The sequence below is a fragment of the Carya illinoinensis genome, chromosome 3 (genome assembly GCF_018687715.1).
Source record: "Carya illinoinensis cultivar Pawnee chromosome 3, C.illinoinensisPawnee_v1, whole genome shotgun sequence".
NCBI classification, from domain to species: domain Eukaryota; kingdom Viridiplantae; phylum Streptophyta; class Magnoliopsida; order Fagales; family Juglandaceae; genus Carya; species Carya illinoinensis.
In genome coordinates, this window is record NC_056754.1 from 18,026,213 (window position 1) to 18,050,107 (window position 23,895).

The following is a 23,895-nucleotide window of genomic DNA, read 5'->3' on the forward strand; positions in this document are numbered from 1 at the left end:
GTTTCAAAATGATATGACAGCGATACAAAAATCGTTGCTATATGATTTGGCAGCGCTTTTGTAATCGCTGCCAAATATCTTTCCATTTTACAAAATGATATGGCAGCGCGTAAAAAATCACTGCCATATGATTTGGCAACGGTTTCTTAATCGCTGCTATATAATATCGATGGTTTCCAAATGATATGGCAGCGACTAAGAAATCGCTGTGAAATCAACATGGCAGCGATTTTTTACTTGCTGCCATGTATCTTTCTTGTTTCAAAACTATATGGTAGCGATACAAAAATCGCTGCCATATCATTTGGCAGTGATTTTTTACTCGCTGCCATATATCTTTCCTGTTTCAAAACTATATGGCAGCGATACAAAAATCGTTGCCATAGAATTTGGCAGCGGTTTCTTAATCGTTGCCATATAATATCCATGGTTTCCAAATCATATGGCAGCGATACAAAAATCGCTGCTATATTATTTGGCAGCGATTTTTGAGTCGCTGCCATATCCTTTCTTGTTTCAAAAGCATATGGCAACGATACAAAAATCGCTGCCATATCATTTGGCAACGATTTCTTTGTCGCTGCCATATCCTTTCCTGTTTCAAAAGTATATGGCAGCGATTTTTTAATCGTTGCCAAAGAATTTGGCACCGCTTTTCTTATATGGGAAATGTTAGAATTCCGTGTTTTTTAAAACTATTGACGGCAATTAAAAAATAGCTGGAGAAATTTGAAAATCGAATTTTATATAACCTAGTAATCTAGTATTCTTAATGGGTTACTAGGGCTTTTGTTTTACATGAGGTATCTTCTATACCTCTAAGTTAATCAATGATCTGGTGTGTTTCTTTCAAAAAATAAAAATAAAAATAAAAACTGTACTTTCAGCCGAAGATTCCTACCAACAATATGACCAAGGAGCTAACTCGTGAAATGTTGCAAATGTAACTATTTAGAGTATTACTAAGAAATAGAGTACTTAAAGCATGCAATATTTGCAAGTAAAAAATGTGTAACCTACTCGTATAAGAAAAACACAAAAAATGTCTATACTATATTATCATGTAGTAAATATAATATTTATGTGTCTTCTAAATGCATGATGCAAAAGTGAGTAATCTTTTGTTGATCTAAGTTCTTATAAATGATTCAAAGACTCTTCTCAGCCATATTAGTGATCATAAAGTTAGTCAAATCAAAAGGGTAATTTGTCATTTTTTTTTCCAAAACTCATATGGTTGTCAAAATGTCTAGCTGGAAAAAACTTTGTTGAACATTTTCCAGCTAACTAACTAATTTCTAACACCAACATGTTCCACTTCAAATATAAAAATAAATATAAAAATATGTGTATATATATATTTTTAGGTAAATATTTATAAAGGATGCTTAATTATCGTTTCAAATCCCCCTTTATATAAATAAAAGATACGCTGCCCAATCCTAACATAGAAATGGATTTGTATGGAATATATTCACAAAAATCATGTAGAGGAATCTTTTATACTATCTCTTTTATACTTCAAGAGCAAAATCAAACCTATTTATGTGAAAAAAATAAAAGAATAAATAACACAATACAAATTAAATCTAGTGAAGGCTAGGGAAAATGATCATCACAAAACCATCAACATCACCACCAGCCCCACAGGCGGCGGCAGAAACAAACCAATAAAACACAAATCATCCATGCAACAAATAAAGTATAAACCATACAAAGGAACATAGAGAACTTAGAAATGTCAGGGACCGAAAACCAAGAAACTGGAGAAGCACAAATTTCAAATAAAAACCCTAGAAACTCGCTGCATAGGCCAAAAACTAAGAAACTGGATTAATTAATTTTCCATAGTGATAAAATCAGGTAACTGAATACAAACATCAGCCCAGCAGCATAAATTTAAAATCACTAAAGCCAGTTATATCTAATTTGGCAGGTCGGGCTCCATTTGCATCATTATTGAACTGCAATTGAAGGTTTCAGAATGGAATATTGGTTTAATTTTACATTCAAGTTTCCATTTTAAAACTAATTGTTCAATTAGGAAGCTTCCATTATTTGCACAATACTGGGAACGAAAAGGATGGGGCATCTGATTTATAATTTAAAGTGAAAGTGGGTGTGTCCGTGAGATGCAGAGAAGGAGAAGGTGCTTACCAGTGGTTGGCAACTCAGAACTCCAACAACTCCCACAAGCCGTGCAGCACCAAACCCACAATCAATCTATGGTGGAGATAGAGAAGGGGAAATAACTGAATGCCTTAGGATTTGAAGTTATAGGGTTTTCATGAGAGAGAGAGAGAGAGAGAGAGAGAGAGAGAGAGAGAGAGAGAGAGAGAGAGAGAGAGAGAGAGAGAGAGAGAGAGAGAGAGAGAGAGATACGAAGACGAGAACCTGAAGCTGCCGCGGATGGAGTCTAGTTCAATTTCCGTGGGAGGAAAATGGGGTGGGGGTGGTGTGGCTCTAATGGAGATGTCCTTCGGCTGAAATAGGTTTATCTATGGCTTCGGTGCTCTTTTGGAGAAGGACAGAACATAGAGAGGAGTGGAGAACGAAGGAGCAGGCCGTAGGGAATCGGGGGGTGGGTTTTGGTGGTTGCAGGGGGCTCAGGACGAGGATGAAACTTAAGACTTCGCGCCCAAAGATACAGGTAAAGTGACGTAGTTTAGGCGATGGGAAAAGTATTTGTAATATGGCAGCGATCTCATAATCCTTGCAATAGTTATTATAAAGACTCGACTAGTAAATAGTTTTATTAGATCATTAATTTTGCGGGGATTATAAAATCGCTGGCAAAATACACTTTTGCCAACGATAGTTTTTGCGGCGATTATGAAATCGCCGGAATATCCCCGATTTCTTGTAGTGACGACAGTTTTGAGTTTCCCTTCAAATTCATCTAATCCTACACAAGATGCTTGGCTTTAATGTAATGGAATGGTGTTTTCATGGATTTTGAATTTTGTTTCGAACAAAATTACAACAAGTTGCATTTATATTGATACGACGGTTGCACTTTTGGTTGATCTCAAAGACATGTTTTCACAGTTGAATGGGCCATGAATTTTTCAACTTCAAAAGGAGATTTCATCTTTGCTCCAAGAAGACTTGTGCAACGGATTACCATGCTCAGCTGAAAACTTTATGGGATGAATTGTTAAATTTTAACCCTTTGTTGAATTGTGGTTGTAGACCGAATTGTGATTGCGGTGTGTTAAAAGGAGTACTGGAATACCAACTACAAGAATACGTTATGAGGTTTTTAATGGGGCTTAGTGATACATATTCTCATGTCAGAGCCCAAATTCTCTTTCTAGACCCCTTGCCACCCATAAATAGAGTTTTTTCTTTAATTTTACAAGAAGAATGCCATCGTAATCTTAACATTCATAAACCTTCCAAGTTGGAGTCCACTGCTTTGGCTTCTACTATGCATGATTCTCAGAAATATGATTCCTAGAAATCTATTCCAAGACTCAAGTCTTCTTTGCAAAAATTGAAGCCTATTTGTAGCCATTGTGGAATGACAAGACACACGAAAGACAAGTGTTACAAACTACACAGTTATCCTCTTGGCTACAAAAACGCAAAGCCTATAATTAATTCTATTGATGGTAACTCATCTAGTTTAGTTTCATAGGATAAACAAGTTGGTGAGATACCTTCATTACCATTTACTCAAGAACAATGTTGACACTTACTTTCTTTGCTTGAGATACATAATTCATATAAAGAATTTGCTTCAGCTCATTTTGTAGGTACCACATCTTGACCAAATCCTCAGACTTTTTTCAACCAGTTAGGTAAATTTTTATGTACTGTGAATTTTGATCATTGTTGTTCTTTATTAAACATTATAATTCAGATCTTGATATTCCATGGATTATCGACACTGGAGCTACTGACCATATGGTTAGCTCAGTGTCATTCTTTGGATCATATTGGTGATGGCCATAAAGCACCTTTTGTTTGTTCTTTGTTAAACATTACAAGTCCTCCTATACCATTACTAAATCAGCTTTTGTTACACTACCAAATGGCCATAAAGCACCAATTACACACATAGGAGTTGTTAAAATTTCAGATTCCTTGGTTCTTAACAATGTCCTATGTGTTCCCTCATTTTCCTTGAATCTCTTATCAGCTAGTCAGCTTATCCATTCTTTTAATTATTGCCTAATCTTCTTAAACAAATTCTGCTTCATTCAAGACTTGTATGCATGGAAGACGATTGGTCTGAGTGAAGAAAGAAGTGGTTTTTACTATTTGCTACATAATAAGGCATCAATATTTGATGTAACTGGTTCTAGTAAATCCATTAATGTTGTATCTTCTGTTTGTACTTCTGTCAATTTGGATCTATGGTATTATCGCCTAGGCCATCCTTCATATCTCAAACAAAGTTTCATACATAGATTTTTTTCCTGCTGTAACTCCTTCAAGATATACAAACTGTGATCTATGTCATTATGCAAAACAATCCATATTAATTTTTCCTCATAGTGAATCTCATACTTTTTGTTCCTTTGAAATAATCTACTGTGATATATGGGGCTCATTTTCTATCATACTCTAGATGGTGTTCGATATTTTTTTAACCATTGTTAATGATTTCACAAGAGCAACATGGGTATACTTAATGAAAACTAAACTGAAATTAGATTCAAACTCATTTCTTATGCTCTTGTAGAAACATAGTTAAGTTCGAAAGTAAAAATTCTTAGGAGTGATAATGGCCTGGAGTTTGATATGTCTACTTATTTTTCTGCTAAAGGTATCATTTATCAAAAGAGTTGTGTAGCTACTCCTCAACAGAATGGAGTAATAGAAAGAAAACATAGACATTTATTATAAGTTACACGTGCCTCAAGGTTTCAAGCCCATTTACCTCATTGTTTCTGGGGTTATTGTGTTTTAAAAGCAACTTATATCATAAATAGGTTGCCTACTCCTATTCTCTCTAACAAATCTCCTTATGAATTTCTTTTCTCTCAAAAACCCAATTATTCTCATTTAAAAGTGTTTGGTTTTTTATGCTATACTAGCACTCTTGTTACTCAAAGATCAAAATTTGATTCTAGAACTAGAAAATGCATTTTTCTAGGCTATCCATTTGGAGTCAAAGGGTATAAATTATATGATTCGCACTTTAAATCTATTTTTCTATTTAGAGATGTTGTACTCTATGAACATATCTTTCCATTTAAAAATAACAACACCATTTCTTTAGATTCTCAATCAGTTTCTTTAGATTCCTTTGTGCTGTCCATTCCTGCTTGTATTATACCCGCTGCTTCATATCCTATTAACACTACATAAAATTCTTCTCATTTTGTGCCGATGGATTAGTCACAACAAGTTTCAAATCCTAATACTTCCATTACTCATCCTTTTGTTAGAAGGTTTACTAGAATCAAGCATCCACCACAATATTTGTAGAATATCATTGTGATTTAATCACTTCTTTTTTCTCAAACACTAAGTCTTCAATTCATACAGTTTCTTCCAAAGTAAGTACTCCTTATTCTTTGACTACTTACCTTTCTTATAACAAACTCTCTCCAATACATCGTGCTTTCACTATTAATCTCTCATCTCAATTTGAACCTAAATACTACCATCAAGCAATTAAATTTCCTCGTTGGCAAGAGGCTATGGCAGTAGAATTATCTGCCCTTGAGAAAGATAATACTTGGATCTTCACTGACTTGCCTCCTAATAAACATCTCATTGGCTATAAATGGGTGTACAAAATTAAATATAAATCAAATGGTACTTTTGAACGATATAAAGTTAGACTTGTAGCTAAGGGGAACACTAAACAAGAGGGGGTGGATTTTTTTGACACGTTTCCTCCTATGGCCAAACTTACAAGTATACGATGTTTGCTTGTTGTTACTTCTTTGTAGAACTGACGTTTACATTAATTGGATGTAAACAATGTATTTTTACATGGAGATTTGGATGAGGAAGTGTATATGACACTACCTCAAGGGTATGGCAACAAGGGGGAGACTCAGGTATGCAGGTTAACCAAATCATTATATGACCTAAAACAGACTTCAAGACAGTGGTATTGTAAAATTACTAATTTTCTTTTATAGCATGGTTTTACACAGTCCAAGTGTGATTATTCCTTGTTCATTCGAGTTTTTGATTCTACGTTTCTTACCCTCTTGATATATGTTGATGATATGATTGTGGCTAGCAATGATCTTAAGGTTGTCCAAGACATAAGATCTATTATGCATAGTACTTTTCAAATTAACGATCTTGGAGATCATAAATATTTCCTTGGATTAGAAGGGGCTAGAACTTCTAAAGGAATTTCAGTATGTCAAAGGCATTATGAAATCCTAGCTGATATTGGTTTTCTTGGCTGTAAACCAGCTAAAGTTCCTATGAGCTCTAACCTACGTTTGGTCAAGATAGATTCTACATTGTTGGAAGATCCCACAATATATAGAAGATTGGTAGGGAGGCTACTTTATTTGACAATAACAAGGCCTGATTTGGCTTATTCTGTACAAAAATTGAGTTAATTCATGGATAAACTTGCCCAAGTACATTTAGATATTGCACACCATTTATTAAGGTATCTCAAAGGTAAACCTAATCAGGAAATGTTTCTTTCATCTTCCTCCTCATTACATGTGAAGGCCTTCACAGATTTTGATTGGGCAGCTTGTCCAGGCACTAGAAAATCAATGACTGGGTGATGAGTGTGTGAAAGTGCATTCTATATACCTTATTATTGGACTAAAATGTTAAAATGTGAATAGAAATCATAGGAATTAATGTGTATTCTTAAATTGAATTTCTATTTACGTTGTTGGGATACTCCTAAGCAGTTTTTTTTATGTCTAATTTCAGAATTTATAAAAGAGCAAGTCAAGCCTAGTCAAATTCAAAGGAGGACATTCATGTGGTTTGAGAGCAATTTGGAAGAAAAGAAAAAGAAAAAAAATCACAAAATGAGACCACAAGAAATCCAAGTCCGAAATTCGCTAGGAGACAGTCTGGACATACTTTAGTCTTTTGATTTTATCTTTTTACCCACATATCGGATTGATGCGATTCTTGATGCATTGGAAAGATATCTTAAAGGGCTATAACTTTGTCTCTAATAAGGATTTTTAAATTCGAACTCCTGAAAGCTATACGTGGCTGCCAAGATAAGTCATAAAATTTAGGCGATTTTTTTATGCGGAAATCAAGAGGACATTAGAGTTTCTTTCTTACCCTATATAAACATATCATTAGCACGAAATGGAGAGGGGGAAGAGGCACAAGAGGCAGATCTGAAGAGAGGAGAAAATCACTTCCATGGCCATTGTTCGCTTAAGTTTTCTCTAGAGATTTTTGTTGTCCATTATATTTATGGGTAACTAAATTCTCAAGTAGGGTTAGGGATGAACTTGCACATTAGATGGTATTTCTAATTTATTGTTAATTCATGTATTTAATTTTCAATTGTTAAAACTTTTTTGTTTTATCATTCTCAATTCATCGTTGATGTTTTCTTCTCCGAATAATCATAGAATTTATTGTGTTTATGGATTCAGTCATGCTTTTTCTATTGAATGGATTAGTTCTTTGATTATGTTTGGATCAATTATTTATCTATATTGATTTAGTTTTTTGCTGCAATATCGCTTCCTGAGTATATTGTCGTCATTTGATTTTATCAATAGGGGTAGTAATTCACGTTTTTTAAAAGTGGTGAATGTTTTTTCAAAGGGTTACATTTGATTTAAGTCTGGTTTATAAATCTATACCTTCCAATTGGAAATTGCGGGAATTGAGTTTCTAATTGAGTTATCCAATGAATTAAGAATAATTAAAATACCAGATTTGTGCAAGGGATTCCCGACGTTCTACTGTTTGTCAAATTTGAGTACTTTTTCTGTTAATCACTTTACTTCACTTGAATTTACATTTAAAATTAATCTTTGCTCTCTATTACTTATTTAATATTTTTTCTTTAGTTTCTTTGTTCCTCTTGCTATTCTTTTAATTTGTCTCCCTGTGGAATCAACACCCCAAAATTGTGCTACAACTACCGCGTTATTCTTTGGACATAATCACTGGGTTTTATGTATTTTTGGGTGACTCTTTGGTTTCTTGGAATTCAAAGAAATAAAGTACAGTTTCATGATCTTCAACTAATACTGAATATAAAGCCCTTGCTTCCACTGCTTATGAATTAACTTGGTTAATTGCTTTCTTTTGAGATCTTGGCATTATTCATCAGTATCTTGCTTTATTATTCTGTGATAGTAAAGCTACATTTTACATAATAGCAAACCCTATTTTTTATGAGAGAATTAAGCATATAGAAATTGATTGTCATTTGGTGTGTGAGAAGATACAATCTGGTGTACATTGAACTCTACACGTTAGTTCTCGGCATCAGCTAGCAAATATATTCACAAAAGCCTTGCCCTCTTACTCAGTTTCTTTATCTTCTTTCCAGGATGTGTTCTTGATATTCACACTCTATCTTGAGGGGGATTATTGAAATATGTAAATAGTTAGTTACCAGTTAGTTTGTAAATAGTTACTTCAGTTGTAAATTTAGTTTATTGCACGTATACTGCACATGCACACTTTCCTTGTATATATATATACAAACTTCTCTGTATTTCACTGTACTAATAATCACGATGGGATTCAAAAGGTGTCCTCCAATGATCAAATAAATACATACTCTTATAAGTTGATTAATTAGGATTCTCTTTGCGATCTTAAGGGAATTAAGAGAGTATTAGAGATGTAAAAGTGTGAATATCCTTACTTAGGTTTGTTGCATATTCCCTTTTATACGAAGGCAACCTCTTTGATCAAAGATAGATATATATCACATGTCACCTTGGGTCCCCTATAGATAGAAACTATTTGGCAGTATCTACTAGCTATTTCCTCTATTGATTAGACTTTCTCTTTCACCACATGATCTCATCATATTCGATGTATATATCAAAATTTTCATTTACACATGCAATGCGTCAGATTTGAGGTAGTTGGAAACATGCTGGCATAGGATTCTTTGCATCCCTGTCAAGGATGCTTGTTGATGGTACTGGGTTTGCAACAAATTAAATGATTTTTTTGGGAAGAAAAATATTGTCGAAGAAAGCATTTATGTTATAGTGCTAGCACAGGCACAAAAAATGGCTGCTGCTGATCATTAGTATGCAGTACTTATGGGTTTAGATTTCCATATGATCATGGCTTCATGTATGTCATAGGCTTCAAGCAATGAATTTCTTGTGTTGCAATTAGCAGGCTGCTATCAAGAATTCACTTATGAGACCTCATTAATTTTATGTTGACCCAAATTAACATAGGAATATTAGTTATTTTCTCCCAAATCATTTCAGAATAATATTAGTTATTTTGCCCCAAATAATATATTTATGTTCATTTTTGTATTGTTAGTATATATTTTAGTTTCAAGTTTAGAAGTGATTTTGATTTTGATTTTAACCAAAATTTTGGTAAGATTCTTGTTTATTTATGTATTTATTTTCTTATACAATAATTTCGATTTTTTCATTTACATTTTTGAAAACATTTTCATAATTTTGAATTTTGCAACTATTTAAGTCTGGCTTGTGTGCTTTATAATTCAATTTTGAATTTTACTATTAATTAATATTATTCAAAGTTGTATTCTTTGTGTTTTAGGTGAATATTTTGTCTTCTTTATGTTGATTATCTGTTGAAACTAGCCATCAAAATTAATCTCTATTTTGTCCAGCATCATTTTAGCTTCATTTTTTTTATATTATATTGTTCGACTAATTTAGTATATATATTTTAAGACAGTGAAATATTCGAATCCACCCTTTAATTATTAGTAATTACCACCATTATTAAACTAATCCCGAAAACTTACATGTCGTAATTCATTAATATTATATTCATGTTAATTAAGCTTCAAATATATATATGAGTAATACTATATACCACACCACCATCTCACTTATATCCCACTATAAATGATGTAGCGTATTTATCACTATTTAATTATAAAGAAGTATGTAATAAATGATCAATCAATAGTAATAAATGTGCCATATCTTAATGGGATATAAGTATGATGGTAGTATAGTGTATAGAATTTTCCTATATATATAGATAATGCTTTGTCCATAGAGAAAGGTCATCAATATTCACTACAACAAAAAACATTTTTTGGGACGAAAATTTTCGTCCCAAAATATATAGATTTCGTTCCGAAAGATTTTTTGAGACGAAAAAATTTTGTCCCAAGGTCGTCCCAACATCACTGTCCCAGAAGATATATTAGGACAAAAATCACAATTTCGTCCCAAAATATATCTTTTAGAACGATTTTGAAATTGACCGTTCGATACCGTTTGAACGATGGATTTTTTTGTCACGGTTAAAATTCGTTCCAGATTAGCGTTCGAATGCTTCTCATATACCGTTCGAACTTTAACGTTTCTTTTGAACGGTTATCAAGATATGTTCAAACGATCAATAGAAATACGTTCGAACGTTAAATGAGACGATCGAACGGTATAAGAGATCGAACGGTGATGATCAACGTTCGAACGATATGGTAATGTCATGCGTTTGAACGGTTTTTTGAGTATCTGGTATCGTTCGAACGGTTTGCACATTGATGTTTGAACGGTACATTATCGTTTGAACGGCATGCCCATTAATGTTCGAACGTGACTCAGTCGTTCGAACGGATATTATTTTTATTAAAACCAATAATTATAAAAAAACTAAATAGACATCCATATTATTTGAAAAACATAAATTAGGAACTGTTTAATTACTCACAAAAGTTTTATAATAAGTGCAAAGAAATAAATAACCATAAAACTAGCATTGTTCATACATAATTAGATAATGTCATAAGCTAGACGTAAAAAACCATCAATTGGTTGGAGGCCTGTACTGTTGCATAAGCTGTTGCATTTGGAGTTGCATATCTCTCCTGAACTTTGCTTGTTCTTCTTCATGTTGTTTGAGGCGCATCTCCATATCTCTTTATCTCGCCAATTGAGCCTCTAACTCTTGTTGTTTTGCAACCAATTCTTCAATTCTACGATTCGCATTCTCTTGAGCTATAGAGGTAGACCCGGAAGAAGAGGAAGAGGGAGAAGGTTTTACACAGCGACCCAAACCCCTCAAATATCCTGAACATTCACCCAGAACTTGTGTAAAAATCTCAACATCTGTATTTGAGGAATTTTGATTTGACGCAGATTCAGCACGCAGGGCAACCATTTTATCCTACACATAAGATAAAGAGTTAATATCATCATAAATATTCAAATATATTTATTTAAAACAAATTATAATACTTACATAATTTTCACGGACATCAGGATGACTCCACTCTCCATTACGATTAGTATGTGATGCAGCATATAATTTTGTCAGATCATAATTGGCATCTGAATCTTGCTATAATAAAGATTTGTTAAGATATAAAGTCATTATGATTGATATATTCAGTTAATTATATACAAATGAAAGAATAACAATACCAATTTTTTAGAGAGGCGGTAGAAAGATCTTGAGTCTGCATGATGAGTAATCTTCAATTTTGATCTATTTGTTTTGTTTATAGAACTTCGCTCCTGCATAAGAATTGAAAATATTAGAAAGCGAAATTAAAAATAGGACTAAAATAATTAAATTAATTATACCTTATATGATGGATCTTCAAACATGTCACAAAGTTTTTCCCAATCAGAAGGTTGCACATCTTGAAAAGGATGTTGGCGTGCTTCTTCACTATTCTCAAACTTATTATAATGCTCATGACACCTCGCCTTATACTTGCGGAATGTATTACTCATAAGCTCTTCAACAGTTTTATGCTCCTCTCTCCGACCAAAATTTAATTCGAAATCATCCTTACAGAAAAAAGTTTGGACAAAAATATTATCATTTATAATATTCTAACTTTAAAGTAAAATAAAATTATAAGTCCAATTAAATTTCATTTATTAAACATTACCAAACAACGCTTCTTGATAAGGTCCTTAACATCTTGGGGGACTTTCTTCCATGAACTTGTTGCCAAAGGTGCATAAGTTCGTGTAAGAGCACCCACATGCGATGCAAGCCAAGACAGAAGTTGTTTAAAGCATTTTACCGTTTAGATTTAGGTTTTTGATAGATTAATTGTTTAAGTTAGGGTAAACCGATTTATACATCAAAATAATCGGTAGATTTGCATAAATCCATGTTAGGAACGTTTATTTAGGTTTCTATTGCATTTATTTTGGTGTAAAATCCAGGGAATCGAAGGATTCCATGGATTTCAATGGCTGAGTCGACTCGGCCTGGAATCTCGATCGACACGAAGATCGTTCGAACGCTATGTGTAGCGTTTGAACGATATAACTTAACGGTCGAACGGTTTGTCTGTAACCGTTCGACCGTTACAGTAATCGTTCGAACGGTTTTTAATATTATATTTATATTATTAATATTGATATTGAGAAATATATTTATTGTTGATAATGTTGTTCAGAATATCAAATATTATTAAATTGCTGTTTGTTTCAAACTACTGTAAATAGTTCTTTATTGTATTTTTCTTGTTAATGTTATATATCTAGTTTGTAATTATAAATTTCAGGTTGATTATAATGTCTACTTCTAGACCGGCACGTAAGCGACGCAATCTTGGTGAGAGTAGTAGTGGTCCAGTTCGGGAGAGGACAGTTTCACTGGAGCGACCAGTGAAGGTTTTTGATTTCCAGAGTCTTCTCTGGGAGGGTCATTCATTGCCCTCAATATTCAGTGATCGTGGTTGGGGACCTATCTTGGATGAACGGGAGGAAGCATGGGAGCCAGTCTCCTACATTGACATTGTTGTTGAGTTCTATAGAGAACTCGGCAGTGCCAGCGCAGATGATTCTGGGGCCTACAGTATCACTGTCCGAGGAGTACCCATTGTATTTTCACGAGATGGACTTGCTGAGCATCTCGGTATTCCTAGGCTGCCAGATGCATATCCGAATGTGGTGCCTAGAGAGTCTGATCCTTCAGTTGAGGCAGAGACAGTTGAGGAGGAGACATCAGTTTATACTGATGAGGTCGATACCCTTGCCGATCACGAGGTGAGGGATTTGGTTGTCGGTCCAGATGCTCCACCGTATGACGGGACGAAGAGCATCAAACAGGCAGATTTATCTTCTTTCTTTAAGATATTAAATTTGATAATTGCCAATAACATTGACCCTCGGCAGCACAAGACAGAAGTTGGCATTGATCGGACGAAATTTATGATACGGGTCGCTCATGGCATTCCTATCGACTTGGTGGGGTATATATTCGATAGGATTCGATCAGAATCTCGATACATTTCGATGGATATACTACCATTCGGAGTCCTGATCACCCGATATCTACTATATGCTGGTGTTGTGCCAGATGTTGCTGAGCGTAAACGGGAGCCGATGGGACCGATAAACAACACCACCCTCTCACGCAGCACGGGACACTCGAGACTGCGTTTTCGTGCACATGTTCCAGAACTAGTTGATCCTCACAGAGATGCACAGTCGGGAGATCATGGAGTCTCAGCTGCAGCTGCAGAGACATCTACACGGGCCGAGGCATCAGTCCACAGTGTTACTCGTGAGGAGATGGCTGACATAGTGCGTGCAGCGATCAGCGAGCAGATATCAGCAGTGATCGATGCAGTGCGTATGGAGATCCATTCTGCTGTGTCTAAGCTTCGTACAGAGTTTGCTGCCATGTCTGCGACTCAGGTCACCATCAGTACTCGACTGACACAAATAGAGGAACGTATAACTGCAGTCGAGGAAGTGTGCAAAGACTTGGGGTCTTAATTACTTTATGATATATTTTATTTATTTATTTCCTGTTTTTTGTATGGACAATATTTTGTGTTTTGTAAATTCAGTATTTAAGTTATATGAAATAGTATTGTTTTATATTTTCTAAACTAATTCTTAATTTAGATTATTCATGTTATTTAATTAACCAATTTTTTATAATTACTAGTTAATCTAAATATAATTTGGCAAAAAACTTAAAAAATTAAAACCCTGTCACCGTTTGACCGATTCAAATAACGTTTGAACGGTGAATATGCATCATTCGAACGGTTAATATTAACCATTCGAACGGTTTATCTGTTTCCCTTCAAAATAATTTTGCCTATCGCGCCAATATTACGTTCAAATGGTAAAAATTAAACGTTCGAAAGGTTAATCATTAACGGTCGAACGGTTAACTTATTTGGGACAAAAATTTTCGTCCCTAAGAATACCGTTCGAACGCGTTCGAACGGTCTGGCATAACCGTCGTCATTTTGAAACGAAATCAAAATCCCACTTTTTGGGACGATTTCCAATTCGTCCCAAAGTAATTTCATCCCAAAAAAAGTTTTTTGTTGTAGTGATTAGTGGCCATCTATACTATTTTTTTCACTTAATAATTAAAAAAGTACTTTTAAATAATATTGTGGATTTAAAAAAAAATCTATGAAAGAAAAGCAACAAAAAAAAAAAAAAAAACATTTTGCCTGTGGCCACCAATTTATCTGTGGGTGTAGCAGGCCTATATATATAGAAAGTGGAATTAGAGGCTTTGGCACAAAATTAAGGGAACAAATGATCGATGAAGTGGAGAATTGTCTTTTACGCATGAACTTCCCTCCATATGGGTAGGTTCACCTGCCACTAATTAGCACTAATTAAAGGGAAAATAGGTTTCAAAATATACAATGAATTTAGACGCATTCTGATCAGATCGATGGATGTTTCACTTTTAAAGAAAAAGTAGCACTACTTCATTAATTAACTTTCTTTGCATATGATCATCATGTTGAATGTAGAAGACTGAAGCTTAAATAATATCTCTGTTTCATGGTCCACCATTAATTCCGGAAGTGGTTTTGAGTACTCGTATTATTGTCTTCGTTCCAAAACATTGTAACAAGTGTTTTGTCATTTGTACGTTTGTAAAGATGATCACCTAGCCATGATTAATATGTATGCCACTAATGACCACCGTGGCAACATGACAACCTATTCAAAGAACGAGCTAATTTTTCGTTTCCATTCATTTAGATCTGCACTCTCTCTCTCTCTCTCTCTCTCTCTCTCTCTCTCTCTCTAACTTCTGTATTCCCCGCAACATTTTGTCCCTACTTTGCCTGCCTTGACTCATTCGCATGCCATGCCATTATATTTGAGCTTATTTGGTAGGCGTTGGTAAAGTGTACTTTTGTTATTGTATATACTTTGGAGCACGAATTGATACATGCATGGATAAGAACAAACCAATTAAAGCAGCATCGATGGATGAAATGATTTGCAGTGCCAGTTCTGTCGCGTCCGCTAAACATAGAGTTGACATCTTGGTAGTGGATGGAACCGTTCGTGATCAGTCAATTTCACGACCTACATGCATCGTTGTTTCAGATCAATGAACAGATCCGAACGAAATTACGCATCAATATAGCATAAGGGCACACTTTTATGTCACACATGATCATTAATATTTCCAAACACAAGTTTTAGTATTTTACACGTACATGATCATTACATATCTCCATCACAGAAAACTCAGCAACAACAAATTCACGAACATTTGAACATTTTTTTCCCCATCCCTCCCTCTCGTTTGTCACTAATAGAAAGGAGGAGATAAAAGCCATCGTCTCATTATTGATATTCGTCCCATTTTTTTTATACAGTACAAGTTATATGGGACTCGGCCACACATGCAAGCTAGCTAGAGAAATTACTCAACAAAAGTAACATGACTTTAGTAATATATTATTTTTCCAATTCCGTTCTCTTGACAGATCAGTCATTCACGCTTGAATAGTAGCCCTTTCTGCATCAGGAGCTGCTGCGTTATCCATAGCTTCTCCAACAGTCAAGTAGACCCTTCCTCCAATCTTGCCCACAAAGTTTGCTAACCTTAGCTTGTGAATGACTTGCCACCTTGGATTGGCAATGGCTAACTGTAGAGATGAGAGAGAGAGAGGGAGACAGTTAAAAAAAAATTCGAAAATTCAAAATTAATTGCCATATATATCTCCTCCACCAGTAGTTCAAGTAACATAATAAAAGACGAGTCATCAGTGCTGTACCTCTATTCCATGTGAAGTGAGATTCTTATGCAACTCCTGCAGACTAGCAATGCCTGATGTGTCGATGTCCATTAGGCCTACCATCACAAAACACGGAAAAGAAAATAACAATCTCAAAATAAGAGCCTTCCATATTAGTATGACGGCCATGTTATTTATGTAATTTGTAATCATGATTAATATATGGTAGCCAGTAACACTTACCGGATGTGTCCAGAATAACGAGTTTATAATTAGGACCTTTTACATTTGCTTTTGTATCCTCCGCTTGATCTTCAGTAACCCATTTCATAATGCTTGAACAAACATAACATGGGTACCATATAGTTATTGATCGATCTAGATGAGAAGTTTTGAACTTAATTTTGTGGCGTGCATATATATATACATATATATATATATATATTAATTTGTATATTGTGTCAATTAGAATATATGTACGTACCTTTCTTTAATGATATTAGCATTTGCAAAACAAAGCACGGCGGACTTGACACGGATTATTACGACCCCAGGAGTCTTTGAAGCCATGGGATATTGATTGATGTCGCAGAACACATCAGTTCCTGGAATTCTTCCTAGGGTTTCTGTACCTGGTCGAATTGAGATGAGAATAATCTTTGCAAACGATATTCCTACCTGCAACAGTACCCCCTTGTATTTGATCACTTAGTACACCAGATGATCATCAGTCAATTATCCTATATAAAATTATGAGATCACAAGATCATGATCAGCAGCAATATATATTAATTATTTATATGAGTTTCATGTGTAGCATTTTCCAACCTCTTTTTGGGAATTTATTTGCGTGGTTTTTCCTAGCTTATTACTTTTTTTCTTTCAAACCAAAGAATACCACACACGTCAGAAAAAAATGTGAAAACAACCTCCGAAAGTAAGTACTAGGATGCCATTGTGAAAACAACCTCCCAAAGTAAGGACTAGGATGCCATTTTCTACAGAAAGCAGCAATTATATATTATCCACATGACATAATATGAAGTAAACGTCCTAATTAGTAAAAAGCACAATAGATTGGATAATCAAATGAGACAAACTAGCTTGCACTATCATGTCAATATACGTAGTACAGGTGAAGCTTAATGGACCGCCACCAATATTATATATGATTAGAGGTCGATCACTATTTAGGTGTCAAGTCCTAATTTTCATGGTGCTCGTTCGGTGTCAGTAGAACGAGGGCCAACCCACCAGCAAAAATAAGGGTGGTCTCACGTCATAATTCACCAATTACAATATCACATGACATTCCATCATGCAATATGCATGCTTGGTGTCTCTAGATCTGGAATCTGTTCTCACATTGCAGCGAATAATTAATATCTTGTTGCAGTATCGCAGGCCATTAATTATTAGAATAATGGTAGGGTATACTTATAATTAGAATTGCTAAGTTCTAGACAACCATTCACCCATTTTTTTGAATCAATTGACTTCCAACCAAATATGTTATGTGATCATATGGTTGTTGACGAACAATATATATGTGTGCAGTTTCTGATCACTTTCAGCTACATAAACCACCGCCTTCTTTTGTTTTCTTGTGAAAAAGAAAAAAATGCCTTCCATTAACAAGGGATGCAAAAAGGAAATAGTGAAGCTACCTCCTCCGAGCATTCATATAGCCGGCCCCAAGAAAAAGGGTTCAGAAATCACTTAATTACTAGTGGACTAGCAACTAGTTGAAATATTTATATATGCCGTAGGCTGTGATTCTTTCTTCCCATTCTTTGTTTAATATTTATTTCCACTTTGATCTCTTTTGGGCTCGGCATTGTTTATTGACACAGGCGGCCGACTGGCCTCCATGTTCTTTTAACATAAGCTGTTAATAAATACTATACAATCAATTGTTATTTTTCTTGGGGGGCTTCTACCATTAGACTAATTAGAGGACTAAACACATGCATTTTTGGACAAAAAGTAATTGGAAATAAAACATGATGTCTTACCGCAACCAGAAGGCCAATCTCCACGGATACAAACAACACACCGAAGAATGCAGCGATGCAAGTAAGGAAATCTAGCTTATCAATCTTCCAAATATTGTAAGCTGCACTGAGATCAATGAGTCCCGGAAGAGCAGAAAGAATTATTGAAGCAAGGATTGCTGTTGGGGTGAAATATAAGAGCTTTGTGAATAATTGCAATGATATGATCACTGTAATTGCCATCACAATATTGGATACTAAAGTTTCACAACCAGCACTGAAATTTACGGCAGTGCGTGAGAATGAACCTGCATATATATAATTATAATATTATATAAATCAATTAATTGATTATTCAATTAACAAAAGTCTAATTAAGGCGCCTGCAGATGATCATCATGTGCGCTTATTTAATTATGAGATGAATATGCATGCATGGTATAGTAATTAAGGGGAAATATGTAATTAAAATTCTAAAATCAAAACACTTAAAATATGGTTTTGTTGGACGAAAAAAATAATTATATATTAACAAAAATTACCGGTTGCAACATAGCAAGAAGTAAAAGAACCTATGACGTTCATGAAGCCCATGGCAACCATTTCTTTGTTTCCATCAAGGTTGTATCCTTTCATTGACGAGAAAGATCGCCCAACTGCAATCGCTTCCTGAGGTTGAGATTGGGACACTAACATCAGGAATTAGGAATTAATTAAGGTTTTCATTCAGTACTATTTTATTTGGAAATATCACCAACCGTGAGTGCAACAACGGCGACAACCAGTCCAGCTTTTGCCACTTCTCCGACCTGCGGGCCATCGAGCTGTAACTGATGAAGTGAGCTTGGGTTGAGGCCTCCTTTGATGTGTTTCACAATTTTAATGCCATGTTTGTCCGCTCTTGTCAGAAAAACAATTAGAGTCGATAATATAACAGATAGGAGAGGGGCAATGGCTGGCAACCAGAATAGTCTCTTTTTCCTTCTACCCTGAGAAAATTAAATGAGGATGAAACTCAAGAAAATTGATTGAGACTGACTTCAACTAGAGCATAGGTGAAAAAAAAGGGGGTTAAAAGTTATCACTGCCACTAACCAGAAATCGAGTAAATAGGATGAAAATCAGGAATGAGCACCCAAGGATAAAATTGTAAGGACTCCACTGAAATAAAGGAAGCACAAAGTATAAGAATAAATTCCGACATTTCTTTCCCGTACTCATTGTGCTTTGTGAATATCTGCTTTTCAAAACACTACAAAGAAGGAAAAAAGAGGAAAACAACTATACATGATGATGAACTGAACTCCAAACTGCTTCCCCAACTGATATTATATCAGTCTTGTTGGTGAAGTGACTGATCCCAAGAAGTCCCTTCAGCTGTTGAAGACCAATTACTATGGCCGCTCCAGCCACAAACCCGACAATAGCAGCATGGGAGAGGAAATCCACAAGAAATCCTAATCTGTAATTTTTTTTAAAGAAAAAAGTACGAAGGAAACCAATGATTAAAGAGTGCAAGGCTGCTAGCTTGCCATGAGTCAGATGTTCTCTAGGTCAACTTGAACAACTAGAACATTCACCTGAAAAGTCCAAAGGCAGCTTGAAAGATTCCCGCAAAGAAAGTTGCTGTCAAAACAAGCTTTGTGTAGGAAACTGGATCAGCCACAGGATCTTGTAATTTTTGAATCATTGAGGGCAAAAGCAGTGAAACCACAGCTACGGGTCCAATAGCTATCTCCCTTGAAGTCCCCATTACAGCATAAATGAGAGGCGGTACCACACTTGTGTCTAGGAGGATCAACGTACAACCAAATCATAGGTTAAACACAAAGCCATACGTTTATATATATATATATATATGATCATGTCAGCAAGAATTTACCCAAATCATTAGTACTCAATGTTGAATTAAGTCACTTACAGAGACCATATTGAGGATCAAGTTTTGCTAAAGTTGCATATCCAATACTCTGCATTGAAACCCACGTTAATGCAATAGCGCGCAAAAGCTAATTCTTATTCATGTTGTATTAATTAATGGTCATGATCTCCAGGTAGTATGTTGTTTACCTGGGGAATGCAGAGGCTAGCAATAGTTAGACCCGCCAGTAAATCATTCTTAAATTTTTTCACCGTGTAGCTTCGACACCAAACAAGGATAGGAAATATCCCTTGCAAGAACAAAACAACTTGTTCCGGTCCGGGCTGATTCTTGAGGGCCAATAACTTGTTTCCACAAGGCCGTAAAAAGGTTTCCCTTCCAGAATGAATCAGCTCACGCCATGCACCTGGGGGCTCGGGTGCATTCAAAACCCACTGAGCCCTTTCGGCCTGGCCACTCTTCTCAAGGTCTGGAATTTCCTCCGGTCTGAAGGTCTCCATGGCTGGAGCAGCCATATTTGAAGTGTTTGGGGGAACGTGAAAGAGCTGTACGTTTCAGTCTCAGAGCGAAGTATGCACGAAAATTATCACACTAGTTTGAGGCAAAAGTACTAAGCTAGACCATTGCAGAACCTTATAAACACAAAGAAAAGGTTAAATGCGATCGATCGTGGAGAATGTTTTTCTTAATACAATAAAATATTACGTACGGCCCAAATTAATTTGCAAACTCACGTACTAATCTGCATATTAATATTGATTCTTTTATATTTAAAATTTAAATTAGTATTTTTTTAATAAAATTTATTTTTTTAACCAATCATATTAGATTAATGCATATATATATATATATATATATATATATATATAAGTATGTAGTTATACTTGCAATTAGATTTTTTCATTAATTAATATGTATAAAGTATACGTTGGTACGCTAGTTGTAGACCATCTTGAGATGCACATAATGATCTTGGTGTCGATCGATATCGTATATGTTGAGAGATTGCAAAACCTTTTTTTTAGTTATCCGACGCATTAAATTAATAAAACCAAAGATATATAAGGTGATCGAGTGTCTAAAAAAACTTGTAAGTTTGTGTATTGATATACTAGCAAGGCATATTATATATTATTGAACATGCAGAAGCCTGCATGCATGTCAGCCGCGTATAATTAAAATAAATAGTTTTGTGTTATACACCAATTTGAAAATAGCATAACTCTTAATAAAATGATGATAAAATGATATTGAAAACCATATATCGGGTAAAAATGCTAGGATTGCCAAAGTACTTTTTGAATTATGTATTGTAGCTAACTTGGTTAATTAGGACGATATAAAACATGGCAGCCAGCCTAGCTATGATCTACTTATAAGTCAACTAGCTAGCTAGCTAATAATGAAGTTATATATCATGATCGGTATTACTACTGGATTTTCAGCTTTGTAGTGATTCCTCAAATATGCGCCAATATTAGGGCGCCATAATAATTACTAACTAATTGCAATTAATCCGAAGTATAATCATTGTATTGTAACGATGCCTGTTTATATGTATTATATATATATATATATATATATATATATATATATTCTAAGAGGGCAGTAGTAATGATTTGTACAAGATTTAAGTGCTTTTATGGAAAGAACGATGAGATTTGCACACCGTAACTAGTATCCAACCTTGTTCGGATTGTTCCGTACGCGAAGCGCGCTGTTGACCAAGTTATAGTACTGGCCGGTGCCGGTACCATTCCATCGATCACTGATGATAATTCCTGGATATTGACTATATATTGGGTATCGTGCTGGTTCTTAAATAAATTAATATTCTATATATATAAACGTCGGAGAAAATTAAAGGAGATGTTTGATTGGTTTAATATTTTTTTCAAGATTTTTTTAAAATTTTTTTCAAGTTCAATTGAAGAGTAATTGTGATGAATGTTCATGATGATCCGTGCTCCTGGCTCATATTTTTGACATTCCATCCCTGATATATGGTAAGTTCCAGTTATTGAATAATTAATGATCCCAAAAGTACTAAGAGATATAGCCTTATAAATGGTAGTAAATAATAATGAGATAATCTAAGGTGATAACCAAACATAGCCTTAATAGTTAGAGGGCTTTAATTTGGATATATATATATATAAACTGTACCTGGTGGATATGAGACATCAATATGTATTTTCGATTAGTTTAGGAAGTAGTAGTACTCCTCCTGATCGATCCTAAGTTTCCCAATATTGGCGGGGACACACGATGCATGCCTTTCGTTTGCTCACTTTTCACTGTTTTCAGCACCTTAGTACTGGTATCTAAGCTGTCATTTTAGGTATATATCAAAATCACTACCATTGTCCCTTAGACTTCTCCCCCAGGTTTAATGCCTTATTTAATTAGGTATATCTCCAGCTTTCGCAACTCTTTTCAAAGAAGAAGAAGAAAAGCTTAAAAGAATAACAACATGCGACCAGTTGTACGTCTGCGTCTATGCAATGGTGCGCACATACTGATGCATTAAGGTACGAAGCTGATTTCAGCTTCACTACTTTCTAAGCATTATTTCCATGATCTGGTTTGAAGATCTCATAAGTTACAACTATAATCACAAATCTGAACTCTTCTTGAAGAAAAATCTTCCACTTAATTTGCAACGTATGGTGCTCACTAAAAAGAACTTAGCCTCAAGCTGTCTGCGTGGCTTATTATTAGATACATGAGAGTTTACAGAGATATATAACTCTTCATATATAATTAGCATTAAGGAAGTTTGGGAAAGGTTATAGGCCATGGCTAGTACCCTTTTTCATGATCCTTCATCATGCAAATACTACAACAAAGATTGATATTTGCTGCGACCTACAACACCGGGAAAATGATTTTATTTTTATGGATCGGATGAATATATATAGATAAGTACTAGTGAACCATAAAGAGATCCTACAATAAAAGTAATTTTACAATCTAACTAACAAAATCAAGTCATATCAATTTATAAGTTTATTTTTGTAAGATCTTTTTTAATTTGTGATCATTAAGATATTTCTAATATATATATACATCTATAGTATAATCTGGGTATGGTAGAATCAAGTCTTCACCACGGATCAATTCACTTTTGGTTTCCATATTTCTCTAAGTCTACAAGATCCCCATATCTTGAAAGCTCTAACTCTAAATATTAAAATATCAGGATATGAAATGCTAGAAGGAAGTCAACCTTTAGCATTAATATATAGAAAATAGTACAAGTGCAAAAAAATAAGTTTAAATATTAATGCATTAGCCCAAAAGATAAAACTCTTTTAATCCAAACAAACACAAATGATGCAAATATCAAAGTACCAAGAATAATCATTTGGAAATACATTAATTTGCCTAAGGAATGATTTTTAGAAAATGAAAACACCCCACAAAAAATGCAAAATGAAAGCTCTAATTTAGACTTTATTCAACAATAACTTTATGGATATGTTAGGACTAGTTTTGATCAACGAAGATATATGTCATCTAATTTAAAGATCAAAGAAGTATAATCAAAGTAGGTTTAAGTGATGTAGAAACGAGACATTTAGAGTCAGAACCTCCAAGAAGAGATAAGAACCTTAAACTAAAATGAATAAAAACTGAGTCTCACATAAGTAATCCATGTTATGTAGCCAGGTTTGAAAACATGAAAAAATACGTGCAAAATTCTCCAACACAAATAGATTTAAAAGAAATCATAAATTCCCAACTTAACCATAAAAAAGGAATTTATGATAAATATGAAAAAACTTAATGATAGCTTCATGTTTGGAGAGAATACATAGAAAAGATAACAATACAGAAAAACACATACTTAATTTGGAACATAATATGTAAAGTAGGTAAACAATAAATATAATATGTAATGCGGATAAACAATAAACATACTT

At 34.6% G+C, this 23,895-nt stretch overlaps 1 protein-coding gene and 1 non-coding gene across 3 annotated transcripts; one reads left to right on the forward strand and one right to left on the reverse strand.

Moving 5' to 3' along the window:
- The first annotated feature begins 197 nt into the window (after positions 1-197).
- Positions 198-336, forward strand: LOC122305946. The gene has a single exon (XR_006241374.1). It is a non-coding gene; the product is annotated as a small nucleolar RNA SNORA14 (small nucleolar RNA).
- A 15,172-nt stretch (positions 337-15,508) lies between these two features.
- LOC122305538 (sulfate transporter 2.1) lies at positions 15,509-20,584 on the reverse strand. 2 transcript variants are annotated; one of them, XM_043118136.1, is made up of 12 exons: positions 20,158-20,584; positions 20,009-20,057; positions 19,668-19,875; positions 19,375-19,549; positions 19,183-19,248; positions 18,846-19,076; positions 18,630-18,756; positions 18,109-18,395; positions 16,578-16,771; positions 16,337-16,428; positions 16,133-16,209; positions 15,509-16,003 (listed from the first exon to the last, which is right to left on the reverse strand). In XM_043118136.1, the coding sequence occupies exons 1-12, from the start codon at positions 20,482-20,484 to the stop codon at positions 15,851-15,853; spliced, it is 1,986 nt and encodes a 661-aa protein (XP_042974070.1). In that variant the 5' UTR covers positions 20,485-20,584; the 3' UTR covers positions 15,509-15,850. The 2 variants fall into 2 exon arrangements, with proteins under 2 accessions (XP_042974070.1, XP_042974069.1); XM_043118135.1 differs by having other exon boundaries at positions 16,578-16,786.
- Positions 20,585-23,895: the final 3,311 nt, after the last annotated feature.

What these genes read in the sequence shown, in the direction of transcription:
- LOC122305538 (XM_043118135.1), bottom strand. Translation starts at nt 20,484, where the DNA reads ATGGCTGCTCCAGCCATGGAGACCTTCAGACCGGAGGAAATTCCAGAC. An exon ending in AGATTGGCCTTCTGGTTGCG is followed by an intron (nt 16,787 to 18,108) that starts GTAAGACATCAT and finishes ATCAAATACAAG; the next exon opens with GGGGTACTGTTGCAGGTAGG. An exon ending in TCACTTCACATGGAATAGAG is followed by an intron (nt 16,004 to 16,132) that starts GTACAGCACTGA and finishes TCATCTCTACAG; the next exon opens with TTAGCCATTGCCAATCCAAG.